The sequence below is a fragment of the Pelobates fuscus genome, chromosome 8, assembly GCF_036172605.1.
Source record: "Pelobates fuscus isolate aPelFus1 chromosome 8, aPelFus1.pri, whole genome shotgun sequence".
Classification (NCBI taxonomy): domain Eukaryota; kingdom Metazoa; phylum Chordata; class Amphibia; order Anura; family Pelobatidae; genus Pelobates; species Pelobates fuscus.
In genome coordinates this window covers 9,895,440-9,921,165 of record NC_086324.1, presented here as the reverse complement: position 1 = coordinate 9,921,165, position 25,726 = coordinate 9,895,440, and the positions used below count along the sequence as shown (strand labels likewise).

The following is a 25,726-nucleotide window of genomic DNA, read 5'->3' as shown; positions in this document are numbered from 1 at the left end:
CCCCATAGGCTGACGTCGGCGGAGGAAGAGCGCGATCCATTGCTTAGGGACATCGGCCCTGGAGTAATGTGAGTGACTGAAAGGGAGGACTTGGGGAGGCTGCGGGTGTCAGAGGGACACTTTAGTGTTGGGAATGCATCTTGGTATTACAAACATTAAAGTTTCCCTTTAAAAAATAGCATGCTCAGAGAACATGTATACTAAAATATAAATGGAAAAGCAGCACTAACTCACCCCACCAATACATCACCAAGACAGAAATACTATATTTTATATACACTTTAATTTTAAACCTATACATTTGTAATCATCAACAGTCATTATCCTGGTAGGGAAACTTTATTAAATACAGAGTCACACATTAAGGTCAGTTCAAGTGTTGTTTTAGGTATTCATTTTTAAGTGTCCATTACAATGGGGACTTTCTATAAAAATAAATTGTAAACTAACATTGTTATCAGGATTAGACAACCCTGGATTGCAAGGGGTTCTCTTTATCCCATGATATCAGATATATGGTGTTACTGACACCATCATGGGAAGTCTGTCCAAGTGTCTGGGATTAACTGACACCAGATTCAAAAGTTACACAAAACTGATATTGCCAACCAGGAAGAGCGTATTCTAGCTGTCTGACTGACAATCCAGGGAGGCGGCCCTACATACAAAAATAAAAATGTCATTTATCTCTGGGATACACTATCTATAGAGAGAAAGGCTGCAGGGAGAGGGTCTTCGTATCATGACTATTTCAGTAAGATTAAGTGGTTCAGTTACTTACAGTGTTATTCACTAAAGTGAAAATTGAGAGTGGAGAATTATTCCAGTTTGGCTAGTTTAAACTTAAATTTGAAATTCCTTTCAAATTTACTTTGAATTCTCACTTATTTGAATAACCCTGCTAGAGGGGCCCTTTAAAGTTCATATTTAAATGGCCCAAATGTCTTTACAAAGTAACTTTCCAAAGCCAAATCCAAACCAAGCTCCATTATTTTCACAGAATTCCGAACAATTGGAAGCAATCAAAGTCTTCACTTTGAAAGCCCATCGTGGTTTATTCTGTCCTTGTTCATTCAGTTCTTCCTTATCACTTACAGTATTTTAAACTTTGCCTTTACTGCCTTAAATTTCATGAGCCTGAACGATGTCATTTAATACAATGTATTTTAATAAATACGGGAAGTCCCACTGGAGAAATAATAAAGCAAAGGCTTCTTAATGCAGTTCTATTGTATGGAGTGCATTGTAAAAATGAATGAATTGCTTGATGATTATGGGATTGCCACAGCTTCAGGCAGATACGGCAAGTCTAGCACAAGAAAAGCAGCCTGGAATGCATGAAAATGTCTATGTCAAGCCTGGCTCTCTGCAAACATTCAGTTTGAGCCATAAACTCAATGATGACCTCAATCCAGTCTTCAGATGGTAGAGGAGCTAGGATATAGTTCATGGCCCGTTCACTGCGGTGACTAGATATTTCTCAGAGGACAAACAGGAGAAACTAGGACATGGCAGAAATGAGGCAGATTTAGGATGCTCACTGTTCTTAAATATTAATGTATTTCATCCGTGTACCATCTCTTTATTTATTGTGGGTGTATAAAGAATTTAACTACCAACATTCCATTATTTACAGAAATAAAAGCCACCAGAAGGGTTTTAGAACAGGTAAAGGTAAACCATAGGGTGGGTTCGAAACTCTGGATACAATGAATGTATAAGATTGGACTCTAGTAAATCTCAAATTAAATCCTGTTTCCGTATATTATTTGCTTTTGACAATCTTACATGTTTTTATGGAATGTCGACTTCCCATCTTCTAAAAAAAACAAGAATATGTAATAACCCATATTCTATTTGCAACGAAAATAGTAATAGCCAATAATTGGAAATCCCTGGACAGACGTTGGCTAAGAATATGCAACTTAATATCTTATCAGTATATGACAGAACATTGAAGAGATATTTATACCTATAAATTCTGACAACATATTAATCTATTGATTTCTTTACTGATAAACAAATGATCTAATAGGTGATTTATTCTTAAGTTGATCCAGATCTGTTATCCTCTTAATTATATACTTAAATACTGGGATCTTCATGAAACCCCTCTCTCCCAAAGGCCCCTCAAATTACAGTATGTATGAGTTTTATGGATGTATTTGTATGTATTTTATTTATTGTTTTTTTTTACTGATACTATTTACTGATACTATTTACTGATACTATTTCTGTATGCGTATTAATTATATCTATAAGATTTATAAGTAATTACTTATTTGAGATGTTGATGTATATGTATACTTTGTTTAAAATGTAATACATTTTTATAAAACAAACAAAAAAAATCATCCGGATACAGAAACTGATTATCACTGGCATTCATGACCTCAAGAAAGCCTGCAGAAAAATAAACATGTCAAGAGGACAGGAGAAACAAACACGACAAACATAGCAGTGAAAACCGAGTTCTGGACTGAGACTTAAAAAGTAATTAGCGCAAAGCCTTGAGGTGCAAACAGGAAACGGCTAATTTCTTAATGATTGTATAAAAAGCGATAACATACAATCAAGAACAGTATTGAAATGACATGCATGGGAATGTAAGCCACTTGAACTACCAGGGTACATAGCCATAATGGGGTCAAGACATTGACAAGATTTCTAACTGTATAGGTTACACGTATAAATGCACACCCTTACAAAGGTAAGGAATGGAGCACATTAATTGATAATTCTACTAGCAGCTATGCTACAAGAAAGAAGGGGTTACATTTTGGGAATAATTACAGACCAGTTTTAAATAGAAAGAACACGGGGTTACTTTATTGGAGAGGTCCAGAGTAAATGCTTTTATTGTTTAAAGATTATAAAGCATGGGGTTGATTTGAAAGGGGAACATTTCTAAAGCATGTAGTTGCATTTAGGGGACAGTTCCAGAGTGCGGGCTACATTCAGGGGGTTACAGAGCATAGATTACATTTCGGAAATTGTGATGATCCCCATCATACCGTATCCTGAAACAGCTTATCATCGCATGAAACGATAGGGCGATACTGGTCTATGCATTCATAACAAGTACCATCTAGACCTCACTAGAAAAAAATACTGTCAACAAATAGTAACGATACGAATTGGGTATTATTTTACATGCTGAACCCTTTCTCATAGTCTGCACTGTTACGGTGACAAAACAAATGTTCTATGGTTTGACATTTTAAAACAGTTAAAGCGTTACACTCTGCCGTGACTTCAAGTTATAATAAAGAACAGATTCCGAAGGTTTGTTCTGCGAGTCTTTATTTTTTCATGGGAAGAGTCCTAGCTCTGCTCTGAGCTGACTCATTTTCATGGGGCTTTGGGGAAACAGTTCACATACTAATCACTCCATTACTGGCAAAAAAAAGGCCTGCTAAGAGGAAGTCACATTTGCTATTTTCATTCTACAACGAATGTTATTTTTTTCTTGTGAAATCAGAAGACTTCAACAAAGATATGGCAAAGCCTTAGCTTGAATAATGGAACCAGAGTAATCTAATAAACTTGCTTGAAAGTGCGATAATACAATACATTTTACATTTTTATTCTATGCATGGTCCCATGTTTCTCTTTATCTAAGATCTGGTTTGTGCAGTTACTTATAATGTTTATTAATCTGGATAAAGAAACTCATCTTTCTTACATTTGCTGAATTCTTTCCTATTTTCTAAAGTCTGACATTGATTATAGTGATAAATAAACATCAGAAACACAGACGCCTACATTACAATCAATAACGATTTTTTTTTGTTTTTGATAATTATCAAAGTCGATCACAATCCAAATTTCACTATTTCTGTCTGTTGTGATGTCTCAAACATTATGCTTAATCACCAGTTTATTTATTTTTTTATTTTTTTTATTCTAAATGTAACTGCATGCTTTAGAAATGTTCCCCTTTCAAATCAATCCCATGCATTAAAATGTTTAAACAATAAAAAAAATATACTCTGGAACTCCCCCAAGAAAGTTACCCCTATGTTCGTTCTCTTAAAACTGATCATGGTCTGGAATTATCCCCAACATGTAGCTCCTTCTTTCTTGTTGCATAGTTGCTAGTAGAATTAACAATGAATGTGCTCCATTCCTTACCATTGTAAGGGTGTGCATTCATATTGTCAACTTGGCTAACTTGCCTTGTAGTTTACAAAATAACAGATAATTCATTGAGACTCTCCCAGCAGTATCTCTTTATAGGGTCCAAACACTTTAATCTGTTTGGACCCTATTAAAGAAATTGGTGGAACCTTACTTACACAAGTTTAATCAATAATCTTTGAATTGTCAGGATCACATAGTGAACTCAAAGTAAAATGAAACATTACTATTTGAAATTTACTTTGAATCCCCAGCCATTCATTCTTTATTGAATAACCCTTAGATCATAGGTGTTTAGGTATATGTACTAAAGAGAATACAACTCTGCAATAATGCTAAACTAAATAAATATGTATTTCCTTAATCTATATAGTACAGGTTTTGCTGCTACACTAAGACGCAGTTCCCTGCTGCCCATTCTGACACCATCCTGCACCACTACCGCCTGCACTCTTGATGCCAAACTTGTGTGAGGAGGAGAAATTGACATTGGGGTGAAGGTCAAAAGACGACATGGGTATAGGCTAATGTAGACACTGAGGGGAGGGGAGGTGTTCACACTGCACTGTGACATAGCAACAATGCATTGGTGAGGGGGAGAAGGTGAAACTAGGGTGAGGGGAAGAAAGCGAGAGAGGGACAATTTGATAGAGGTACTAGGGCAAGAGGGTGGTCAGATTGGGGTGAAGATGAGTTTGTGACAATGTGAGGGAGATAGTGACAAAACATGATTCAAAGTAAGGTGCAACATCAGCAGAATCTGGGTGGAGATGGGGAGTGGGCAAGTGAAGGACATTGCATCAAATTCTGCTTTGCAATCAGGTCCCAGTTATCTTTGGAACCTAGAAACATCCCTGGTGCAGCTAATTTTAAATAATGACATAATTCTGCTTAGAGCATGAGATCTCTGGGTTAATTCATGGAAAGCATTATTTATCATGCAGTTACTGAATCAAAATGATAATTGTGTTACATAATATTATCATAGCTAATTTAATATGTTTATTTCTGCATACAATGCCATAGGGAAACGCACTTCAGAAATAGCACAAATACAAATTCTATGGAAATAAAAGTCTAACTAATCTAATAAAATAAGTTGGCGTTTATATTGCCTAATATCTATATTGCCCAAAAGGCTAACTTAGCTATCACGTATTACTTGTATAATTTATGGGACACTACAGGCTGTATTTTTTTTAAGGCATAATATAATACTATAAAGAAAATACATAAAAAAAAATTAAATAAAATAAACTTTGAAAATATACTCACCTTTGAAGTTTTTGCTTCTGGTGCAAACCTTTTATAAAATTCTAGATTTTGTGGTGAGTTTTTCTGAGACTGGGAAGGAGCTAAACACTCTTAATCACGTCTACAAACTCCTCCACTGCCAGAGTGGGTATAGAATAAAGAAATTGGACCAGTTTAATTCATGAAAGTACATGACTGAAATTACTACTTTGTCATCTTGCTCAAAAAACAACTCAAAAAACAACTTTATCTTAATGAAGCAGTGTCAGTGTATAGATCATGCCCCTACAGTCTCACTGCTCAATTCTCTGCAATTTGGGATTTATATAAACTGCTTCATTGAGTTGTTTTGGTGACTTTAGTGTCCCTTTAAGTGCACAATAGTGAAAATAAAATAGAAAAATATTTTGTATCAAGAAAACTTCCCTTACATAGAGAAGAAAGTGTCTCGATGTAATATTATGAGAAAAACAAACTGTAGATTAGTGGAGAGTTAGTTTTTTTAATATGAAGAAAAAGAGATAAGGTAATGGCTAGGGATGTGCATGGGCAAAGAATTTGGTTTGGTTTGGAAATTCGGATAGGTAAAACAATGTGTCTGCTTCAGAAATTCGGACCAACGGCATTTGGTTTGGCACTTCGATACTGCCGAACATTGTCACTTCGGAACTTCGACGCTTCAGACATTTAAGCACCTGAATGTGTGAATGGCATGAAATTCATACAAATGTACATTCGGAACGAAACTAATTTCATGTCTATTGCTCATTTCATTGGACAGGGAATAGTGAAACCGGATTGGGCAAGCAATTGGTCAAGATTCCTGTCATCATTAACGTAATTTTCCCTCCCTCTCTCTTGTTTTGCCCCTTTTCAGAAATCTTAATCACTTCAGCACTTTGGCATTTTGGCACTTTGTAGCTTCAGAGCTTTTGCGCTTCAGAGTTTCAGCACTTCCGAACTTTGGAACTTCGGCACTTTGGACATTCATAAACATCCGAATGTCCGAATGGCATAAAATTCATACAAATGTACATTTGGAACGAAACTTGGGTGTTTGGCCAGCCTCAAAGTACCAATATTATCATTACTAATGAACCAGACAATTCCAACAGGACATTGAAGGCAATAGGGAACGTTCACAGGCATCTCTTTCTAGATTATTCAGTTTATTTATTATATAGTAACAGGCAAACTTAAATGTCTGAAAAGGTCTAAACACCCATAGTAACAAGGGTTGCATTTCATCTTTGCTACCTTATGATGAAATCTGATTTATATTATAAAACTGGCACAGTGCACTGTTTCACGTCATAAATGCCATCATGCATGTTTGGCATGTACAAAGCTAGGTATAGTTTACCATGTTATACTGGAGAAAAAGGTGGATATGAGGTTGAACATGTGAATTACCAATGTTTGTCTAAAGAAATATTGAACAAGAGAATAAGCTTTCAATTGTTTTACCTGTGCTTATGGGTAGAATGTTAACTGATTCCTTCTGGATCATTAGAAGTATCTTCCCATTATAGAGTTGGAGAACCAGCACGGCAGATTCTCCGGCAAGCTGAGTAGAGAGCAGAAGACCATCACTGTTCCATGTGCGAAACTGGAAACTAACGGACAGGCCGTCGATTTGTGAAGTTCCAGGAAGCAGGAGATAGCTTGTGCTGGAGCTGGTAAAAGTGACAGGAACCACATGGGACTCTGAACAGGAAAATGATATGTTCCCCTGAAATAAATAAATAATTACATAAGTAAAGATTGCATGAAAATTATCTATTTGCAATTTATCAGCCTAGAAATGATTAACCATGGATTTTTTTTATCTATATCATATTTGTCATGAAGAACAGGGGATATGGGAATTACATTTTGCAGAAATTTTCATTGTGCATCTATTAGATATTCGCAAACAAGGCTCAGAACTAGGTCAGTGGCTTATACATGATAAAATACATAGCCATTTCAGTTGTTTCTCACTTTATTTCGAGTTCAGACTGAGTAGTGAGTGGAAATCTTTGTAATATACATTTTTAATGCTGAAGAAGGTGCAATTGGTCGGACAACATTATAATGCCACACTTCCCCATAATGCGGTCTTATAAGAGCTGAAATACTGCTCCAGAGATACGAGCAGAAATAAATAGCTCAACGTTTTTGAATTGGGTTTTAAAGACAACTATTGCATTAAAGCTAATTCATACTATTGTTAATAATAGATGAGGTACATAAATTGAATCTAGTCAAGCAAGTAACCAAGAAAATGGGTGTTTTCTCAGGTCACCTAATATTTTCAAAGAAAAATACTGTGGGTGGACAAAATTATTAGAGTATGTCAATAAACAAAATATTATGGGATTAAAATATGTGTATTAATCAATATCTTGCTGAACTTAAAAACCTAATGCCTTACCCCAGATAAAACATACAGGTATAGGTGCTCACTATATACTATACAAAAGGCAACAGTCAATCTTTACAAGGATTCTCCAAACCTTGTGAGAAAATACAGGTAAATTTACCTCTAATTCTTTACCTTTAGCATTTCATTTCTGTCTCACAAACTCATTGTCCTCATTAACCCAGTTTAACTTACTTCTCCACAAACATCATGTTGTATTATTATTATTTATAGAGTCCCAACATAGTTACAGCAATGTACAATAGTTGGACAAACAAGTTGTTTAAATAAGACGAGTTGGGCATACAGGAATGAAGGCTTAACTCTGGCAAGCTTGTATTCTAAGAGGGAGTTGGGTATAATTTCACCATATTATGCCATATAATGACTATATATTATAAGTTGCCTGTACTTACCGTATATACTCGAGTATAAGCCGAGTTTTTCAGCCCATTTTTTGGGCTGAAAAACCCCAACTCGGCTTATACTCGAGTCAATAGTCTGTATTATGGCAATTTGCATTGCCATAATACAGACTGGGGGAGAGGGGGGCTGGCAGAGCTGTACTTACCTTTCCTACAGCTCCTGTCAGCTCTCTCCTCCTCTGCCGGTCCGTTCAGCACCTCGGTCAGCTCCCAGTGTAAATCTCGCGAGAGCCGCGGCTCTCGCGAGACTTACAGTGTGAGCTGATAGAAGGAGCTGCACGGACGGCGCGGAGGAGGAGAGAGCTGACAGGAGCTGCAGGAAAGGTAAGTTACTGCTCTGCCAGCCCCCCTCTCCCCCCCACTGAACTGCCACTGGACCACCAGGGAAGGAGAGCCCCCCTCCCTGCCATGTATCAAGCAGGGAGGGGGGACGAAAAATAAATAAAAATATAAATAAAATAAGAAATAATAATAAAAAAAATAATAATAATAATAAAAAAAAATAATAATAAAAAAGGGGGTATAAGGACCACTGTGGGGGGGGGGGTATAAGGACCACTATGGGAGGGAGGGGGTGGGATAAGGACCACTATGGGAGGGAGGGGGGGGATAAGGACCACTATGGGAGGGAGGGGGGTATAAGGACCGCTATGGGAGGGAGGGGGGGATAAGGACCACTATGGGAGGGAGGGGGGGATAAGGACCACTATGGGAGGGAGGGGGGGGATAAGGACCACTATGGAAGGGAGGGGGGGATAAGGACCACTATGGGATGGGGGGAAAGGACCACTATGGAAGGGAGGGGGGATAAGGACCACTATCAGAGGGAGGGGGGTGGGATAAGGACCACTATGGGAGGGAGGGGGGGAGAAAAGGAACACTATGGGAGGGAGGGGGGGATAAGGACCACTATGGGAGGGAGGGAGGGGGGGATAAGGACCACTATGGGAGGGAGGGGGATAAGGACCACTATGGGAGGGAGGGGGGGATAAGGACCACTAGGGGAGGGGGAAGTAAGGACCACTAGGGGAGGGGAGGGGAGGGGGAAGTAAGGACCACTAGGGGAGGGGAGGGTAAGGACCACTAGGGGAGGGGTGAGTCAGGACCACTGGGGGAGGGGGTTGAAGGAACACGGGGGTGGGGAGGTAAGGACCACTGAGGGAGGAGGAGGGGAGGTCAGGACATATGGGGGGGGGGCAAATATCCTTGCACCGGCCCTGCACACACTGCATTCATACACTGCATTCATACACACACTGCATTCATACACACACTGCACTCATACACACACACACTGCACTCATACACACACACTGCATTCATACACACACACACTGCACTCATACACACGCTGCACTCATACACACGCTGCATTCATACACACACTGCACTCATACACACACTGCACTCATACACACACTGCACTCATACACACACTGCACTCATACACACACACTGCACTCATACACACACACTGCATTCATACACACACACACTGCATTCATACACACACACACTGCACTCATACACACACACACTGCACTCATACACACGCTGCACTCATACACACGCTGCACTCATACACACGCTGTATCATACACACACGCTGCACTCATACGCACACACGCTGCACTCATACGCACACACTGCATTCATTATACACACACTGTAAATAAATATTCAATTAATATATTTTTTTTAGGATCTAATTTTATTTAGAAATTTACCAGTAGCTGCTGCATTTCCCACCCTAGTCTTATACTCGAGTCAATAAGTTTTCCCATTTTTGGGGGGAAAAATTAGGGGCCTCGGCTTATATTCGGGTCGGCTTATACTCGAGTATATACGGTAGATAAAAATGTGTTAAATAGACACACTAAATGCAGTCAGTGAACAATCAAAAAATTCAACATAAAACTACACTTGAGCAGCTCAAGGAGAATATCCATGTAGAAAGTCAAGTGCTAGAGCCTTAAAGGGACACTATGGTCACCAGAACAACTACAGCTTATTGAATTTGTTCTGGTGAGTAGAATCGTTCCCCTCAGTCTTTTTGCTATAAACACAGTCTTTTCAGAGAAAATGCAGTGTTTACATTACAGCCTAGTGATAGCTTCACTGGCCACTCCTCAGATAGCTGTTAGAGATCCTTCCTGGGTCATGGCTGCCTAAAAGGCATCCAAACATTCAGTGTCTCCTCCCTCTGCATGCAGACACTGAACTTTCCTCATAGAGATTAATTGATTCAATTAATCTCTATGAGGAGATGCTGATTGGCCAGGGCTGTGTTTGAATTGTTCTGGCTCTGGCCCTGATCTGCCTCCTTGTCAGTCTCAGCCAATCCTATGGGGAAGCACTGTGATTGGATCAGGCTACCACATGTCAGCAGACTGCTTGTTTTTCTGAGTCTAACAGGATGCAGAGTTACAGCTTCAGGTTTGAAAACAGTAAGCTTTTTACTATATTTATGGAGGCACGAGGGGCCCAGGGGGGCTAGATGGTGGTGTTAACACTATAAGGTCAGGAATACATGTTTGTATTCAAGGTTGAAGTATTCCACTTGTTCTAATAAAGGTGCCTGAAGACATTGGAGTGCCGGGACCCCTTTTTATAATACTGGTACGCGTTATCTTCTAATGCTGGCCCTAGGTTCAGCTAAGCTCCCTATATTTAGTGAATGGAGAGCGGTTTCTATTCCATTTCTGTAATTTAGGTTGTTTTTTTTTTTCAATTTAATGTATGTGTACTTTAAAGATAAAACTATGGATTCCACAACAAAGTCCAACATCTGAAACACTTGTCACTGTTGGTTGTTCCATATTTTACACAAATTATGGGTTTAACTTCATTGCTTTTATATGTGGGTGTGTTAGGTGTGTGTATTTGACTTTCAAGTTTTTGACCAAAAAGAGTCTCAAGTGCAAAAGAAAATTATTTAAAACACACTCACAAAGATACACACTATGTTTATTAGGCTTAAAGATGATTAAATATGCTACACTATTCATAATACTTTTTATCTCTCTTCTTTTATATATATCCGATCATATATACTTTGCCTGGCTATCTGAGATATTATAGCTTTTCCATTTTATACACACTTTAAGTGTGTTTATACATATTTATCAATTTGCACTTTATTTTTTCACCTGAGAAACTATTTCTAATTTCAGATTTGCACTTTTTTTGGTATGTATGAGGGAATCCAGTCGAATTTGCAGCACTTTCATATTTGCATTATATACTGATCGTCAGTGGCTAATTATATTTCCATTTCAAGTCATTGAATCAAAACATAAACATCAGACGAGATCAGGGAGCAAGGTTTGAATAGCAGAAGGATTTAAAGTCTATTTGCTGCCATGAAATGTTGCTTAATTGAGGTCATGTAACAGCTGCTGGCGATTCCTGGAGATTCTTGACCTGTAAGTACTCATACATCTGCTTGGCCGTTGAGATGGCTAATCAGCAAGACTGCAATCTAGCTCCATGCAGAAACAGGTGATTTCTATTTGGATACAAAGACCTGTAAGCACGGTCTGAATTATTGTGCAACTGTCCGATCTCAACAACGTGAAATAGAAACTCTCAAGGTTGAAATAGCGTAAGACTTCTCTGTTGGCACCTGATGGAAAAATGCAACCTAAAATAATGCTGGTAAATTTTGCTAGAAAACATATTCTTGTAAATTCTTGTAATGAATCGTGCTGACATCTGGTAGCCAAGTGACTTTGTTCTGCTCATGAATGTAATCTATGGAAAGACTAGAATTATTTATATCTGTGGAGCAATTTATTTCAAAATAAATCATCTTCCTTATCTCCTACTGGAATTAACCCAACTCCAAATATACGTTCTGCTCAGAATGACTATAAAGACTTTTAAAAAGATCAAATAAACAATCAAGCCTCAGATTTAATATGCAAAAATCTAATATATAATATATATTGTGAAATACAAGAATAAATAAAAAGTAAAAAATTGTAATATCTTCCCAACTAATAGGCCTCCATTCTAGAGGTGTATATTGAGTCATTGAATGTAAGGAAAAACGTTGGATACAGACAAAACAGTCTTTTATAGCAACCTCACTAGCAATATGGTCCTTAACAGAATTGTTGCTTGAAATTCCTAAGCAAAATGTAACTGCCCTTTAGTCCTAACAATTCTATATAGAAAGTGGTTTGTTGCTAAGAAATCTTTCAATGTACGATCAAAACTCTGTGCTTCCAATTATACATTATTCATTATATACTATTATACCATATCCTTGTAGCCCAATATAGGAACAAAACTACAATAAAATATTAGCTGTGCAGGAAGCATACTCGGTCTTCAAATATCACAGAAACAGGTTGCTCACAAGATCATACCAAGCTAAATTTCTGGATCGCAACAACCCTAAAAAGCAGAACATTTACTCCGCTCAAGAGCTTACATACAGGACACAAGTCCATTTAAACATTTGCTCTTTCAAGGCTGCTCAGTCTACATAAATATATAATTATATTTCATGAAATAAATAGAAAAAATAGATAGATGATGTCATATAGTTTTCAATAACATATAAAAATATTCAGTGAGTTACAGGTGTTCAGGAGATTGGGTGTTAATTGTCATCAAGGTCACAGTGTCAAACTTGTGTTCCAACATCAGCATGTACATCATTCACTGTCTGAGACACTAGCCAGTGGGTAGATCAACAGTGTCAGTGAAAGAGTGCTACAAGCAGAAATTCAACTTCAGAGCCAAGGAAACTCTATGGTACAGAATATCACCGGAACATTGATTCAGGATAAGGATTTAGGAACATTTCAGTGGAGATAAATAGGGTAGGAGTCAATAAAATCTATTGTGAAATTTAATGGAACATTGTTTTAAGATATCGTAAATATAGAAGAGCTTGATGTAAATATTACATTAGACTAACACAGAGAGTAGAATCTGGTGTGTAGCAGGTAAGTTAACACACTGTCAGTCTGTACAGTTGGTAGATTCCTTCAACCTACCTGTATATTGAGACAGAGCAAAATCCCAGCAAGCCAAGTGAAACAGAGCATATACAGCTCAGTTGGGTCAAACCCTTTCATAATCTATAACCCTACCATTGAACTAAACTCCATGTTGCTTCCTGCTGCTTTGACAAAAATAATTATGTATCTTTATAAAGGCAACTCAGACTCACTCCATTTAGCCCTTACCACAGTAAAATACGTTGTGCTTAATGGTAAAGAAGAAAAGAAACTGGATCGGTCTGGATAAGATCTGTTTACTGAACAGCAATTCTGCGTATGCTGAGAGCAGTTTGTGAAAGCAGTGTGCATGCACACGTAAGTGTCTGTAGTAAGAAACACATTTTTTTCCAAATGGGTTAACAAGGGAATTATTTATGGCCCTTTGGCTCTAATTTTTGAAACCAAATCAAATCCACAAGTAAAAAAAAAAAATTAGTAATCTAGAATCTGACCGAATCACAAATAAGATAATTTTTGTTTAATTCTTTCTTAAAAGACCTTAGAAAGAAACCAGAAATAAATTATATAATTTGAAAGGCTCCACACTGGTTTCCTCCCCTCTGTTTTTTTTTCTAAACTTCATCTTTGTCTCTAAATATCACTATCTCCATGCTAAGTGTGCCACAAAAGGTTTAGAGTAAATATAATAATGTAGAGGTTGCATGCCGCAACTTCATTATAATAATAATAATATTAATAATAATATAATAATGCATGCCGCAACTTCATTATAATAATAATAATAATAATAATAATAATAATAATAATAATATAATAATGTATGGCGCAACTTCATTATAATAATAATAATAATAATATAATAATGCATGCCGCAACTTCATAATAATAATAATAATAATAATAATAATAATAATAATAATAATAATAATAATAATATAATAATGCATGCCGCAACTTCATTATAATAATAATAATAATAATAATAATAATAATATAATAATGCATGCCGCAACTTCATTATAATAATAATAATAATAATAATAATAATATAATAATGCATGCCGCAACTTCATAATAATAATAATAATAATAATAATAATAATAATAATAATAATATAATAATGCATGCCGCAACTTCATTATAATAATAATAATAATAATAATAATAATATAATAATGTATGCCGCAACTTCATAATAATAATAATAATAATAATAATAATAATATTAATAATAATATAATAATGCATGCCGCAACTTCATAATAATGATAATAATAATAATAATAATAATAATAATAATAATAATATAATAATGTATGCCGCAACTTCATTATAATAATAATAATAATAATAATAATAATAATAATAATATAATAATGCATGCCGCAACTTCATTATAATAATAATAATAATAATAATAATAATAATAATAATAATATAATAATGCATGCCGCAACTTCATTATAATAATAATAATAATAATAATAATAATAATAATAATAATAATAATAATAATAATAATAATAATAATGCATGCCACAACTTAATTATAAATAAGATTTTTATTTTTATTCAGTATAGATGATTGTGATATTGTCACACTGGAAAAATAACAGCATTTGCAGTTGTGTTTTCAGAGTTGCTCCTGGTGAGATTTAACCCATGGCATTGAGCTTTTTTTGTTTTTAGTGAGTAGATCTGTTTTCCAAATTCATAAATCACACCGTGTTCTGAGAATAACAGGGTGCACAGATAACGTACTTCTCATATCTAGAGGAACCTCTTTAACAGGGTCTTACGACTAACTACACAACGAGTGGCAAAGAAATAAAAAAATTAAAAAAGTAATTACAGTTCATTAAATGTGTAGACAGTCTGGAAATGGAAATTATGGGTATGGTATTATTATTGCTTATACCAGACTTCATATAATAAAATACATTAAAAAAAATTGTTAGCATAACACGTAGACAGTTAGCTTCTGGTTAGTTGGTTTAAGCCAGTGTGAGCTACATTGTCAGATAAAAATGTATGGATTACCATATTGGTAAAAGATGTGTAAGGATGGATATTTTTAAACTATTAGAGATGTTATTTGTTGACCTTCTATACTAAAACAGGAGCTATCTCTGATAGAAAATACTGAATAAAGAAATAAATCTCCCCCCCACCCTTTAACATAACATTAAAATGGTCTATTATTTGTCCCCATGCCCAGTGCGCTGCCTTTATGTGTATACATGTATATATATTTATATATTTGTTCTGATGCTGTAATTGAAAGTTTCAGCTTGTAACTGAAAAGGAAAGAAAAAAAAATCTACCTGTCTATTACCGCCAAGATTGCATGCACTCCCACTGTTTGTGAGATTGCCTGGCGTCCTGCGATATCAGGAACATTTCTCTACAAATTGGTGATAGCTTCATTCTCATATTCCCTTTTAGATATCTGAATGGATTTTGCAGTAACAGGGAACTTTAAATCATAAATTGCTATTTAAATTGGGTACATATTTTATGATGTATCATCAGTGCAGAGAAGAGAAGCACTTTCACAGCTACCAAAATGTTCTCAAACTATATTTACTTTGAACTTGGAGTTAAAATATGTGGCCATTCATATACGACATTGCTGCATTTTATACAGGACAACAATTACAATACACTTTCCTTATGTAGGGTTTGTCGCTTAATTCTGAATTCCAATTATCAGTGGAATTACATATTTAAGATCAAAACAACCGTAGAAATTGATTGACAGGCAAAAGAAAATTGAATAATTGAATAAATAATATAAATATATAAAAAAAAATGATATAAAATTGCAGAGTTTTATTTATTTGTGTATATTGGATCCCTATGTGGAGTTAACGTTTTCTAAGATGAAGTAAAATGACAATTTGTATTATAATTGGCAACAGTTTGCTTGAAAATCTGTACCAACCAAACTGTTTTATGGAATTTGCAGGCCAATTCTGGGTAATTATCACTACATTTAGCAATTGGTCTTGTATTTCCATCAGCTGGCCTAAATCTGGTCTACGTTCTCCGTTATTCGAAGGCTATGTTCTAAAATCTGGACGCTGGCTACAACATGAAGCTGTATTGTGCGCTATCCAATTATAACTAGTAATTCTTAGTCCTTTGAATATCCAGCCGCAGGGAATCCAAATCAATGAAACACTGCATTAAAATAAGAGATGCGAGAATTGTTCTAATGAAGTAATGAATATTATTAGCCTGCCATAAATATATCTACTTTGTGTCTGCAGACCATGTCCACTACATAAATGCAAGATGGTCCATTTAAAAGATATATTACAAAATTGTTTATGCAAATATTCTCATACAATGACAACACTTAAAATATATTAATTTGCACATAGTTATTATGTTCATCAGAGATCAGCAAGATATTAGTCCCCGGGGTGTTGTTGATCTCATTAACAAAACGACTACAGTTGATGTCACCTAAACTTTATTGCATTAATCAAGGGGACGCAAAAGACCCTTTACACGCTGTGTGGAAAATGTGAAATCTTGCAAATTAGTTTTTGTAGAGAGTATTAAAAATAGATTGCAACCTTTTGGACAATGTTCTTTCTCTAGATTTTGACACTGTAGATATTATGGACTTTCCCATGATGCTAAACAAGATGTTAAGATGTCACTGTGCTCTCAAAGGAACACTCCAGACACCATAGCCAATATATATCTCACTGTAGTGGCTTTGGTATCATGAGTGCCCTGGTGCCCTCTCATTTCTTACCGGAATCTGCCAAAACCCATTCCCTACCTCCTTCACCATCTCTTGAAAGCAGGAAGTTCCTCAGTAGTAAGTTATGTTAGATTTCTTGAGCTAAACAGAGTAGAAAACTAGAAACCCCTAACTAGCTTAGCGTGTGTCAGGGACGGCCTTATAGGGGATAACCCTCACATATGCGTGTACTTCAAAAAGAAAAAGACCTAAGGGAAGAATAGGAAGTCCCTTGTCAAATTCAGTATATGTTTAAAACATAACTTTTAATGATTATTAAGATAAAATACCAATACTAATAACGTAAACTCAAAATTAAAAAATTAACTAAAAATAGCAGACAGGCAAAAGAAAATAGCAAAATATCTCTTGTGTAGGGTATACATCCCAATGGTATAACCACTCTAAGAAACCCAGTAACCACATGGGGAAATTATTGATATCCTAAACACAAATGCCGCAGCTTAGACATTTGGAGCAACTGCTACTTGCTTTGAAAACTCTCATCTTAGATAAATATAGACGAAGTTTATAGTTGCCCCCATTAATGCACTCCAGTTCCCTCTGCATGAAAAATACTACTTAGGAACTCTACTAGGCTATAATATAAATGAACTGCTAGAGATAAAAAGAGTGGAACAGCATAAAGTCGAAATATGTAGCAAGATATCTCATAATGAAAGGGAAACCCTCCTATACTTGCTACAAACAGCGATAGAATGATACAATGTGGCCACTACCCATAACTGGATAAATCTAATTGCATGCAGTACAATCGTAAGCCACATATGCTGCCTGGAGGGAGGCCGAGTCCGAGGGGATACTATGAAGAGAAAATGTCTACCCTACATTAAATCCATGGTGGTGATTAACTCCCCATCAACTCAAGGATCCCCCCAGCATGACCCTCGGTCAAAGACTAAGCTATAACGGCTGAAATAAATAATCAAGAACGACTTTCTACAAAACTGCCTGACGTGCGTTTCGGCGCTGCTGAGGCGCCTTCATCTGAGGCTAAACAGTGATACTTGTCTAGCAGAGGCTAATTTATGAATTAATTGTACCAATGATGGTTGGGGGCGTGTAGGTCCTGTTCGCGCCAAAACGAACAGATTACGCCCCCTATTTACGTGTCACCATACGATTGGTGGACATTATATGAATCCGTTCATGTATATTAGGTTAACCCTATAACCTCCGTCACCAAGATGTTTTGCATGACAAAACTTCAGTTCTTTCAAAATAATTCAGACAAATAAAAAAAAAAAAAAACAGATTGAAAGATTTGTGTGTCAAAACAAAATTTCAGTTCAGCTGAAAATTGTCTGGGAAATCCTAGAATAAAGGTGCCTTAGTAGCTCCCCCCCTCCCCCCCCTCAAAAAAAAATAACGACCAACAACTCTTAAACTGTAAATTAGTCACAGTTATTGTTAACTACAAGTATCAGGCATTGGAAACCAAATCCCGAATCAACCGTAACAGCTCAGTTATTTGATTGATTCAAAATTCGGATAAAAGTTTGGTTTCACAATTCAGTCAAATACCTGATTGTCCCAAATTCAGCCAAATTGTGTTTCAGACAAAACTGAATCCGTGAGTCTAATGCCAAGAGATATTTTATCGAGTTTCTAGTTGCACCAGACGTACCTGGAGGTGGGCCAGAGGTCATGGAACATGAACACAATCACAAACATGATTGTACACACATACACCTTGGTAAGTCATTTTGATAACAAATAAGAAAATTCACATTCAGAATGAAATAGAAAGGGGATATTAAGGAAAATATAAAACAGATGGGGGTATAAAGTGAGAGTGTGAAGCGGGAGGAAGGAGAAAGAGATACTGTTGGATATATTGTGGTAAGAGCTAACAAACTGTGCAATATGTAGGAATAACTGCAATAATGGTAGAAAATAAACCATTATTTACTTACCACAATGTTGATCTGCGGTTTGCGTCTCTTGGCCAGATCAATAATATTCACTCCATTGTAATACAGATTCTCCATGCAGCCATGAAAATTCCTTTTCAGAAACGTCCCTGGTTTTCCTGGCACTGGAATCCCTCCAAAGCTGAACTTTGGGAAATAAAAATAAATCATAATTTGCTTTATTTCTATTTCTGTACATAGCAGCATGGTATGCATGTCAATATAGGAATGCTAAAAAATGTACTGTATTAAATGTCATTTATGGAACACAGTAAACAGAACATGCTCCAAATTCTTATAAATCCTTTATTATGTTTCCAACCATAGTCCTTGTGTGTAAAGAGGGAGTTTGTTTCCATTTTAACTATATGCGCTTGCAACTTGAAACTTTGAGACATTGAAATTCAAGATATTACAACTATATTACAGTAAATTTTTTTTAGCATAATCACAAATTGCATTATCTTTAAAACCTTTATTACACCTTGCATGCACCCACCTTTTGTGGCATGCTTTTTCTATTTCGACTAATTTGGAGTATTGGTCAGGTTGTTTTAGTAAATATGAGTATATATTTCAACCTAGTGGTTTATATCAATGGAGGTGAGGCTCAAGGCTGCGACAGAGGAGTCCAAGGGCCAGGAGTGGATAGAAGGGAGGTGGACAAAAGGCAACCCATAGTCCTGAAACAGCGATTGCTATTTTGTGGACTATAGCTTCCTATTAAAAACATTTTAAAATGAGATGTTAATTTAAGGTACTGTATTAGTATGTTTTTACAGTTAAGTATTTTTTTTTAATGTGTTACAATATATGTTATTCTGTGTTCATTTAGGACTGGCTGCATCGCTATCTTTTATTCTTTTTATCTGTCATTACTTTTAATGGCTGTCGCTAAGCCTTCAATTTGACTAATTGATAACGCAAATGTAATCTCGCTTTCGGCAAAGTAGTGACAGCCGTTTGTCAGAATCCCTTTGATGAATATAGGACTGGCCTGGTGTAGCTAATATCGTCATTACTTTGAAAGCTTTACGCCAGGTAATTTATTACATTGAATCTGTATATTCATGCTACGTTCTGATAGCGCAGGTCTGACTAGTAAATCTCACCATGCATGCACAATTCTCTCAATCTTTATCTAATGTCTTTATTTATCCAACCCTGGCATTTTTCCAGTATTTATGCAAAATGCATCTTAAAATCAGGTCAGTTACACCTCCTCTGTAAATATTGCATTAAACAGTTGTGGAAATCTCTTGATAATATTTTTCATCCATTAGAATTATGTAACCCATTTACTGTATTCCTACCAGTAATGTAAATTTTACAAAATGCATGAAAAATAAATAGTTGACTGTACTTTTTACATTCAAAGGGTTATTTACTAAACACCAGATTTGACCAAATTATATCCAAATAGCTAAATTTACTCAAACTAAAGCAGTAACAATGTTTATTCTTATTACTCTCAATGTTTTACATTGGACAGATTTTTTTTTAACATGGAAACATTTGCTATCATACAATAGAATGGTCAAATACATCACAAAGATGTGGAACACTGAGAATGTCTTCTTCTAATTTATGTTCTATAGAATGATGGTCTAGATCAGGGATAGGCAACCTTCGGCACTCCAGATGTTCTGGTCTACAACTTCCATGATGCTTTGCTAATATTATAGGTGTAAGAACATTATGGGGGATGTAGTCCACAACATCTGGAGTGCCGAAGATTGCCTATACCTGGTCTAGATTGTTATTTGATAGTTTTTACCTGATGAAGAAAGAAAGTGACATAAACTCTGGCTTCTGCCTTGAATGGGATAAAGATATCTTTAAATGTTCTTGTACACCTTTGAAGTGTGTATCACATTATTGAATTACTGAAGAATGATCATCTGTCCCACTAATGCAATCTTCATGAGATTACACCAAACACACTATGATGGCCGGTGTAGCCAAGTTTGCCCCTGCATGGCTCCTGCAGTATATTCTGATAAGGCATGGGCATTGTTATAAAGAAGTAGCCAATTTTTTTTTACCATGTTGAAGAAGAAAATAGACTGCCACTATATAGATATATATAAAGCTAAGTTTTATCAGATAAAGCTCAATAATGACATGTAAAAATCAAAATGTTACCTTATTTGTTGGCATGGCTTCATCAACACTACTTTTGATAAACAGTTTCTAAGATTTGATAAAAACCAACAATAGGTCAAAATGGCTCATTATCTATTAAAACTAAGGAAAATTCAAACTATGCATTGAATAAAACTGTTGTTTATACATTGCATCAGTGGGTCGTCACAGAAGAGAAGCTACATACAGGTTCTAAAGTGAAACATAAAAGAAAAAAGGCTGCCAGATCGGGAATGGTACAAATAGACATTAAAACGCAACTGTAAATTTACAAATCAATAAATAAAAACTACAAATATAAAATACTATGTGTAATGTCGTGAAAGCCTATTACTGCTGGCCAAATAGAAACCAGCCCTATATGATCATTCAGGTTATAAACAATCCTTGTCAAAAGTAGTCTGCTACAGTATAACAACACAAATAAAACTCACATTGTGTCAGTTATTAAAGTGGCAAATGGTATAAAAAGGGGTAGGAAGCCTTTGACACTCCAAATGTTTTGGACTAAATCTCCCATAATGCTCTTACAGCCATATTGCGGCCAAAGCATTGTGGAGATATTATCCACAACATCTAAAGTTGCCTATACCTGGTGTAAAACCATTTCCATACTGTCTATTTGCCAACCTCTCTTAGCCAACAGGCCAAGAAAAGCATCCCACACGCATTTCGCTTGATTAAGATTTACAGTATGTCAAAATGTCTCATTATGTGTTGAAAGGTAAAGAGAAAGTCATGACTTGGATAGAAAAATGCTATGCTGCTTATCCTCCAGATGGATATAATGTATGGCTTTATTAATTCTATAATATTTTTTTGGGGGGGACTGTTAGACTTATTGTACAAGTGGGTAATGAATGGTGTGATGTAATGGTGGGATAGTTCAGGAGCTAGAACACATCTGGGTTAAAACCACTTGTTTAGAACACATTTTGTGTCTTTCAAATACCAAAACATTTTTAATCTGAACCCACTCTATTTTTAACGTTTTAGTAATAAAATAAGATGACTTTTGTTGTTTAAAGGTAGTAAAATGTGTTCACATAATACAACCATAATCATTATTTGTTTGGAGCCACTGTGATGTGTTAAGACCATAGTTGGTTGGAAATAAAACACAGAATTTATTGTGTTTTATGGGGCTTGTAAAAGGAAATCAAGAAAACACTGCCATATGTGTAACTGTGTTATTAATTTACTAATCTTCTATAAAACCACAGTTACCTTAACTGGTCTTCATGCTTCTCTGAATTGCAAAATTGTAATCAAGAAATACACAGGGATGTTTTGACAAAGCAACTGGGATAAACTGAGAGCCAGCACTAAAACAAAAATATCTAATTTGGAACAAAACTCCAGTTAAACAGGCTTGGGGATTTTTTTGCGAACTCCTAATTGCATTTTTCCAATGCTAGGGCGACAAGGACAATTTTTGGGTTATAGATATATAATATGTTTCTGAGAAATGAATTTGTAGACCGTATATTGTAATATTTAATCAAAGGATGTATTAATTTTGGACAGCTAAGGAAAAATTGTCATTAACCCTTTAAGACCGCAGGGCATTCTATGCCTTCCCAATTTTGATGGCTCTAAACACCGCGGGGTATGTACTTACCCGGTCGCCGGTGATCCCACGCCGGCGATCACGGTATGAGGACTTACCTGGGAGCCCAGGGAGTCCCCCTCCATCCTCTTTGCCCCCCATGGGCCATGTGATCATGAGGTCCTTGCGAGGACCTCGCGATCACATGGACGGCATAGCCGTCCAAGGCATTGCCAGCAGGGGCAGTGCCTGTAATGACAGGTACTCCCCCTGCTGTCTGAAAATAAAATAAAAACCGTTGAAACAGTGTAAAATTAAATAATATATACTTAAATAATATATATATATATATATTGATTATATATATATATATGATCTAAGTATATATATATATATATATATATACACATATACACACATACACATAAATACACATACACTGTCTAAGTGTATTTTAATATTAATATATACATAATTGTATATATATTAATATCAAAATGCACGTACAATGATATTGATTAAATATATATATATATATAATAATTTTCATTATATATATATATTTATATATAATAAAAAATAAATAAATATGTGAATATGTTAAAAAATAAAATAAAAAAATAATAAAAAATAAATAAATAAAATATATATATATACATGTGTAATTTAATTTTTACTGTATTTTAAAATTAATGTATATATATTGATATCAAAATACATGTAGAACAAAATAATATATATATCTATATACAAAAGTATATACGTATATATCACTATATATATACCTATATAGAAATAAAAATAATTTAAAAAAATATATATTCAGGGCCAGTACAAACCATTATCTGGAAATCTATTCATAAACAGGGCTATACATAGGACACGAGGTCACACATTTAGGCTTGAAGAAAGGAGATTTCATCTAAGGCAAAGAAAAGGTTTTTTTACAGTAAGAGCAATAAGGATATGGAATTCTTTGCCTGAAGAGGTGGTTTTGTCAGAGTCTATACAGATGTTTAAACTGCAGTTGGATAAATACGTGCAAAAACATAACATACAGGGATATAATTTCTACTTAGTGGGGTAATAGCTGCTTGATCCAAGGAGACATCTGACTGCTATTTTGGGGTCAAGAAGGAATTTTTTTCCTATTTTGTTGCAAAATTGGAAGCGCTTCAGACTGGGTTTTTTGCCTTCTTTTGGATCAACAGCAAAAGCATATATGAGGAAGGCTGAACTTGATGGACGCAAGTCTCTTTTCAGCTATGTAACTATGTAACTATGTAACTATATACATATATATACACATATATAAATATACATATATATATAATAATTCTACGTATATATTTATGTAATAATTTTACATAATTAAGTCATTTTATTAATTACAATTTGCAGGACATGCCTGACAACCCAGGTCGAAAGTTCAGGGAATTTAATTTGCTATCACTATATTTAACCCTGTAACTTTCCAAGACACCATAAAACCTGTATGGGGGGGGGGGGGGGGGGGGTACTGTTTTACTTGGAAGACTTCGCTGAACACAAAGATTAGTGTTTCAAAACAGTAAAATGTATTACAATGATGATATCTTCAGTGACAGTGAAATTTTTTGCATTTTTCACAAACAAATGGCACTTACACTGACGATATAATTGTTGTGATATGTTTTACTGTTTTGAAACACTAATATTTGGGTTCAGCGAAGTCTCTCGAGTATAACAGTACCCCTCATGTACAGGTTTTATGGTGTTTTCAAAAGTTACAGAGTCAAATATAAGGCTTGCATTTCATTACTCACATGATGGCATACCATTTGCAATAGTAGACAACCCAGGGTATTGCAAATGGGTTATGTTCAGTCTTTTTTAGTAGCAACTTTGTCTCAAACCCTGGCCAAAATTGGCGTTCAAATTAGTTTTTTGCATTTTCAAATATTAACACTAACTTTGGCCAGTGTTTGTGACCAAGTGACTACGAAAAAATACTGGACATACCCCATTTGCAATACCCTGGGTTGTCTACTTTTGCAAATGGTAAGCCATCATGGGGGTAATTCTTATTCCTGGGCTACCATATTGTCTCAAAGGCAACATAACCAATCTGGTGAATTTCAATGTGAAAAAACTGAAAAATGTAATACGCCATACTTGACCCTGTAACTTCCCAAAACACCGTAAAGCCTGTACATAGGGGGTACTGTTTTAGACGTGAGACAGCGCTGAATACAAATATGTGCATTTTATTGCAGTAAAAGCAAACAGTATTTTGACATTCACAGTTAAAATGTCACGTTGAACTAAGAAAATGTAAAAAAATCTTATTTTCTCCCATTTTTTTATGTTTTATTCATATTAAATTATGTTCCATACCTAAATATTTGATATAAAATGAAATCCCTGTTTTCCTTAAATAAAATGATATATAATAAGTGTGGGTGCATTTAATATGAAAGAGGTGAATCGCGGTTGGACAGACATATAGCGCAAATGCCAGGTTTTGTTTACGTTTTGTTTTGATCACAACTTGTACATTTGGCTGCTGTCTTAAGGGGTTAAGGATATTTGGGGTGTATTCATTGTATATAGCAGAGTGACTGTATATTTGGCATTGCAATTTCAGCTGCACACAACACATTTGTAAATATGATAAACACACCTCGTAATCGATATCCAAATCATCTGAGTCGCCTTTTGTTCGGAAATGCTGAGTATATTTGTCGACGGTGAAGTTAACTTGCTTGTTGAATCTGTCTATGGTGACCGAATGCCAGTGCTGGTCATCTAGAAGGCTTCCTAACGTCACCATTGTGTGGGTATTTCCAAAACGCAACTTTGCATCACCTGCCAATGATTGAGAGAAATACATATTACTGATCAAAATACCTTAACATCATTTATGTTACATTCATAAATAAAAAGAATCTAAAATACCTAAAGCTTTCAAAAATGCTAATTTAATGATCCTACACCAGTATAATTCTGATGTATCAAGATGTTAAAAGATGCCATGTTAGCTGTGTTATAATCTACGAATCCTGTTTCTCTTTACTTCAGGTGTTTATCACAGTCACGTTATTCTCTACTTCGATTCCACTTTGCCACCAATGTTCCACACATGACACTGTGTATCATTCT

The 25,726-nt window shown here is 35.5% G+C and overlaps 1 protein-coding gene across 1 annotated transcript in view; it reads right to left on the bottom strand.

Annotated features, from left to right (window-relative positions):
• CNTNAP5 (contactin associated protein family member 5) overlaps positions 1-25,726 on the bottom strand; it is a 355,606-nt gene that overhangs the window by 169,051 nt on the left and 160,829 nt on the right. Inside the window, exons 6-8 of the mRNA XM_063429233.1 lie at positions 25,248-25,432; positions 18,895-19,038; positions 6,862-7,126 (exon numbers count right to left, since the gene is read on the bottom strand). Coding sequence (XP_063285303.1) covers positions 6,862-7,126; positions 18,895-19,038; positions 25,248-25,432 — 594 coding nt within the window. The remainder of the gene's footprint in view (positions 1-6,861; positions 7,127-18,894; positions 19,039-25,247; positions 25,433-25,726) is intronic.